General features: G+C 42.0%; 1 protein-coding gene across 1 annotated transcript; it reads left to right on the plus strand.

The window, feature by feature from the left end:
* Positions 1-516: 516 nt before the first annotated feature.
* Positions 517-4,761, plus strand: LOC128640477 (serine/threonine-protein kinase PAK 4-like). Its single transcript, XM_053692955.1, is given in 2 exon segments — positions 517-564; positions 3,434-4,761. Coding segments are annotated over 2 exon segments (1,317 nt in total). The 3' UTR covers positions 4,703-4,761.
* The last annotated feature ends 1,479 nt before the right edge of the window (positions 4,762-6,240 follow it).

The raw sequence follows: 6,240 nt of genomic DNA on the forward strand, positions 1-6,240 counted from the left end.
ACTTATTTAGTCCTGTAATAAACTTTTCTGTCCTTATGTATAAAGAGCAGCAGATACCGTAGTAGCTCTCTCTAGCGCTCCCAATCTAGGTTGCCAGATATACATGTGAATCACAAAAAAGGACTAACATTTTCAGAGAGTTCTTATCCTCCCCAGTGTGTTTTCTTATAGAGATGTAAATAAGTATCTTCAACAGGATTAGGCCAAGCATATTTAAAAAATCACTGCAAATGAGATGATGTCTTCACTGGAGTATTGAACAAAAAAAGGAAAGCAGTTGTGAAGATTTAGTCAGTGTTGAACAGGCTTGCTATGCTTGTATATCGTGAGCAGCAACAAGTCGTGTAAGTCTCACACCCAAATTAAATTATCAGACATAGAAAAATCTCTTATTGAAAAACGTTATTTGGCGACAACTTTTGCTTTAGTTTTGTCTCCTTCTATGATAAAATCAATTTGCCGTGACTGAAGAGTCTTATACATAATAATAAAAAAAATGAAAGAAACTCTATGAGTATGTTGGTGTCTTCACTGGGCTTTAGGCAGAACAGACAGCAGATGTGGGTACTTAAATAGCCTTTAGAGAAATTCCATCTCACTGTATACTAAACAAGCTGAACAAGGAATATAAGTACATCCCACACTCCCAGACTAGTTTACCAAACTTGCAATAATTTCCCAGATAACAAACTTTCAGTGCAACTTTACCTGTGCTGGTTTCTTCACTGAGATTGAACTTAAAACAACATATGAGAGGGTGCAGAAGCAGTCAAAACTTCAGAATATATAAAGAAGAACAAAAGTCAACCTGCACCCTTCACTCTCAGACTAGATTACCAGACACAGGGCTTACAATCTTCTTCAAGTACTGTATATAACATTCAGCACGAAGCTGATATTGAGAAGTATTCTCCACTTACATAGGGGTCTTGGATGGTAAGAAACACCACATACCCTTTAAAGCAGCCAAGGTCCTTCTTTATTCCAGAAAATTATTCAAAAAGCAACAGCACCCTCAGCGTGAATGGAGGACACTGTGTAGAGGTAGAGTGGGCTCCAGGCATTCAATCCCAACACCAAGGATTCAGCCGCACGGAGAAAGAGAGAGGCACACTCAACAGCAGCTCATCAGACTAACCACATGGTAGTGCCCACGTGCATGTTCATGCAGCTCCACCCCTCTTATTTTTTTTATTTGCTGTCGTACTGTTTAATGTTGTTCAACGTCAGTTAAGAACAGGTAAGTCAGGGAAACTTGGTTTATTTTCAAACCAGTCAGAGTCAGTTTATTGTTTGTTTCTTTAATTTATTTTCTGAAAATAAGTTGACTTGAAAGGGATACTGAACCCAAATTCAGCACCCTGGATAGCGCTTGCTAATTGGTGGCTGCATTTAGTGCTTAACCAAAGATGGACTGGCTCATAAGCTTACATTCCTTCTTTTTTAAAGATACCAAGTGTCAGGATCCTGCACCTTTAACTCACTAGCCCTGCCTACCTAACCTTTAAGTTGCAGCTGCACCAGCAATCTGGTGCTTAGTATTGTAGTAAGTTTAGGAAGCTGCTGCTTGTACTGAGCTACTCTCAAAGTAAACCTATGTTTAGCAAATTCTTCAAGTTTCAACATTATCTTCACGGACTTGTTACGACTTGCCTAACCTTTCCAGGAACATTCTGCCTAACAATTTCTCACACCTGTAAAAGGATAGACACTTACCCGACAGATTACACCACTCTGAATACTGTCCAGGCTCACGGCATTTCTGAATATGCCACACAGCACCACTGAGCCGTCTCTACTACTTAAAAGTTTACCAATTCAGCACCTCGCAACCTCCACTCTTTGTGAGCCACTCCCCCTCTCTAACGCCAATACCTTCCATCTCCAGGTCTGGGATCAGCAGCGTGAGTACTTGGCTAAATGCCCGTATACTGATTAACTCTCACTGAACCGGACTCCTGCTGTGACATCATTCTAGCCGACTGCTGGCTATGACTATCTCTGCCGAGGCTGTTATTCACACACAGCTCTCTTAATCTAACTATCAGTCAGAGGAACAAGCACTGGGAAGGAGCTGCAGCTGCCGCATTAAAGTTAACTCTTGTATAGCAGCAATTTCCATCCAGTGTGACTTGGCTTACAGAGGGTGACATCCACTTAGATATTCTGGATCATATTTCCTGTTAAGATTACTGCAGCTTTTACTGTATTTTTGCACAAACCTTGTCTCATAATTATATGTTAGAAGTGCTGCAGCTTTAAGCTCAGCTCACCACACCCTCTGGGTGTGTCTGGGTCTCTGTGACATCATCAGAAGCCATGTTAGTTTTACTGATGAACCTGTAGTGAATAAGCCATGTGGTTGTAGCTGAATAAAAGTTATCTAAAGTTCCTGCTGCAGAGTCTTCATGATATGTGCAAGAGACATCAGACACAAGGTAACAGCACACAACTGAATGTTCTAATCCTGACTACATAGAGAACATAACAGCTGGCGACGAGGATCTGTGGTCTGACCCTATAATGGCACTTATTGGCACCTTACCTGTGTTTGCACAAGACACAGACAGATGGGACACATGGGTTGAACAGTTTGAGCTATATTGTACAGCAAATAACATAGGAGCTGATAAGCAAGTGGCTGTGTTTCTGACAACTATAGGCTCAGTAGCTTACACTAAATTAAGGGACATTCTCTCACCAGATAAACCTAATGCTAAACCTCTGCCTGACCTGATCTGCCTGTTATCTGACCACTACCTACCTAAGCCTCTGGAGATATCAGAACGCTTTAAGTTTTACACACGCAAGCAATTGCAGCATGAGGACATTAAAACTTATGTAATCAGTTTAAAGAAACTAGCAAGTAGCTGCAGATTTGGTGATTATTTAAACACTGCTTTACGTGATATGTTTGTTATTGGCCTCATGGACTGTACAGTACAAAAGAGACTATTAGCAGAGGATGATTTAACACTAAAGTGTGCTATAGAGATAGCTACAGTCATGGAACTTGCTACTAAAGATGCACAAATGCTCCAGGCCCCAGCACCTGCAGTGTGGCAACGGATAATGGATGAGATCTTGGCAGGTATTCCACATACCCACTGTATGTTAGATGACATGCTTATCGCTGGTGAAAATGATGCAGCTCATAAAGCCAATGTTGAAGCTGTTTTACAGCGCCTACAGGAATTCGGACTGAAAGTTAACATGGAAAAGTGTGAATTCTTCGGCAAGAGTTTAGAATATTGTGCACATGTAGTGGACAAGAATGGTCTCCACACAACTGCTGAAAAAGTGAAAGCGCTGGTTCATGCTCCCACCCCTGTTAATGTATCTCAGCTACGTTCTTATTTGGGGTTGCTCAATTACTATCACAGATTTTTACCAAATTTGGCTCATTTACTATATCCACTACACCGCCTTTTAGATAGTAAAAACCAGTGGGCCCAGAGATAAGCGACCACTGTCAGGCCCCAATATCAGGACTCCAAGCAACCCTCCTAGTGAGGGATCAGGGAAACCTACACAGCAGGCAGGACGACCGTTCAACACCTACCCAAGGGCAGACACAGATCCCAACAGAGGGGGCTCCAACCAGGAATCTTGCACCACAGTACCACTCGACCAGAAAATCCCAGCTGGCAAAGTTTCATCTAGGCAGCAGCAAGGCCAGACTAAGCCCAAACCTCCTGAGAAACCTCTTCCCTCTGGCCTTTCTCCTCACAGCTCAGACCCTCAGCTTTCAAGACCCGAACAGTCCAAACCACCACCTCCACCCGCTCAACCTCGCTCACCACAAAGAGAACCTCAGCGGGTGTCTCACGAGCAGTTTCGGGCAGCTTTGCAGATGGTGGTGGATCCTGGTGACCCAAGGACATACTTGGACAACTTCATCAAGATTGGGGAAGGTTCAACAGGCATTGTGTGCATTGCTTCTGTCAAAAGCACGGGGAAGTTAGTGGCTGTGAAAAAGATGGACCTGCGCAAGCAACAGAGGAGGGAGCTGCTCTTCAATGAGGTGGTGATAATGAGGGATTACCAGCATGAGAATGTGGTGGAGATGTACAACAGTTACCTAGTGGGTGATGAGCTCTGGGTCGTCATGGAGTTTCTGGAAGGTGGAGCCCTGACTGACATTGTCACTCATACTAGAATGAACGAAGAACAAATAGCGGCCGTATGTGTGTCTGTACTTAAAGCACTCTCTGTCCTACATGCACAAGGCGTCATCCATCGTGATATTAAGAGCGATTCCATTCTGCTTACACATGATGGCCGGGTAAAGCTTTCAGACTTTGGATTTTGTGCACAAGTCAACAAGTAAGTACCACGTTGTAAGTCTCTGGTTGGGACTCCCTACTGGATGGCTCCTGAACTGATCTCAAGGTTACCTTATGGACCAGAGGTGGACATATGGTCTCTGGGCATTATGGTGATAGAGATGGTGGATGGAGAACCCCCTTATTTTAACGAACCCCCACTGAAAGCAATGAAAATGATTCGGGATAATTTACCCCCTAAACTGAAAAATGCACAGAAGGTTTCCCCATTGCTAAAGGGGTTTCTGGATTGGCTCTTGGTGAGGGAACCTGGCCAACGAGCCCCAGCTAATGAGCTTCTGAAACATCCTTTCCTAGGGAAGGCCGGCCCACCCTCTTGCATCGTTCCTCTGATGAGACAGAATAGAATGAGATGAGGAGTTGGGAGATGTCAGACCAAAGACTGACCTTATTTTGGGGGGCAGGGAGATGAATGTGTCAGCCAAACCAACCTCAATGTTGTTCCAGGAAACCTGGGTAAAAACTACTAAATCGTTACTCTTCCAACATAAACTTCTATATCAGCACCAATCACAACCCTATTTGATCTTTTTATAAGTTGCAGTTAATCTCCCTCCCTAGGAGCATTAAGATGGTAAGACCGACACTGTCTCACCTGCCTTAGAGTGCTCAGGTAATTTATTTGGTAAGGAAACATGAACAGTATGGCCTTATCATGGGAATAAGAAGATACCAAGACAAAACTCAAAATTCATCTCCAACGGGAATGTTTGCACATTGTGTTTAACTAAACTTGGATAATTTTTGTTCTCTGGAGAGCACTTGGATAAACACAAAATATGCACATGTTTATATGAAAATCTGGGAGAATACACTGGAAAACAAACATCAGAACTTAATGCTTTGTCCAGGAATGGCTGGAATGTGATTACTAGACTGAGGTGACTGCTAACCACGTGAATATTATTTTTTCATCTCCAGTCAGTCATCACATGGAGCAGCATATGAGCCAGCATTTTAGTGTAGTTAGGCAGGAACTTGTTTTACAACTTTCTTCATTTAATGCCAGCTCATACAGATTTCTTTATTATTATTATTATTTTTTTATTATTGGGGAGAGGTAGAAACCTGGCTATGATTGACCTCTTTTTGTTCTCTATGTTCTCCAAAACACTGTCCAGCTTCATCTAAGAAGCATAGCCAGCTTTGCCTGAAACTTTCAGAGCCATTTATATAAGGCTATCCTGTTAGTGCACTTAGGACACATGTCAGGTTAGTCGTCTTATCTGTAGGACTGGATGATAGTGTTACTTTACCCCAATGTGTCTGTTGATGCCCCTGAAAATGATATGAAGATTTGAATGTTGCACTGAAACTCACTGGAAACACAAGTATCGGCCTGTGATATATCAGCCCTAGATGCTAGAAGGAATCTCTTCTATTTAATACATTCAAGACCCCTGGTATTAAACAAAACCCTACTGGTTAATGACCATCTTTATTCTGCACTTTTCTCACCAAATTACAAAACCGTAATCAGATTAAAAAATTATAATATTCCTTAGTAAGTTTGTATCCCACCCCAGCAGGGCGGCTATGTGTACCACTGCCTATAACTAGGGATATTTTGTTATTTTCAGGTCAAAAGTCACCCCCTTCTTGTCATTTTAGCATTTCTTCTGTGACTATACAGTTTTATCTCATTTTGTTTTAATTGTAGTTTGTTCTTCAAAATTGTCACAAAACTACAGTGACTGCAACGTGTTTGTGGGAAGAATGATATCTAAAAGGTTTGAGTTCATGTTAAAAAAAAGAAAAAAAAACTATTGGAATGTGCTAGCACACGTTTAGGGCCTATTTGAAAATCTACATTAAAAAAACTGGATATTCAGGGGCGAACATTGCATGAAACAATAAGTGTAGCCAAGAAAAACTGTATTTCTCACATTTTGTG

Source organism: Bombina bombina, chromosome 9 (genome assembly GCF_027579735.1).
Source record: "Bombina bombina isolate aBomBom1 chromosome 9, aBomBom1.pri, whole genome shotgun sequence".
NCBI classification, from domain to species: Eukaryota; Metazoa; Chordata; class Amphibia; order Anura; family Bombinatoridae; genus Bombina; species Bombina bombina.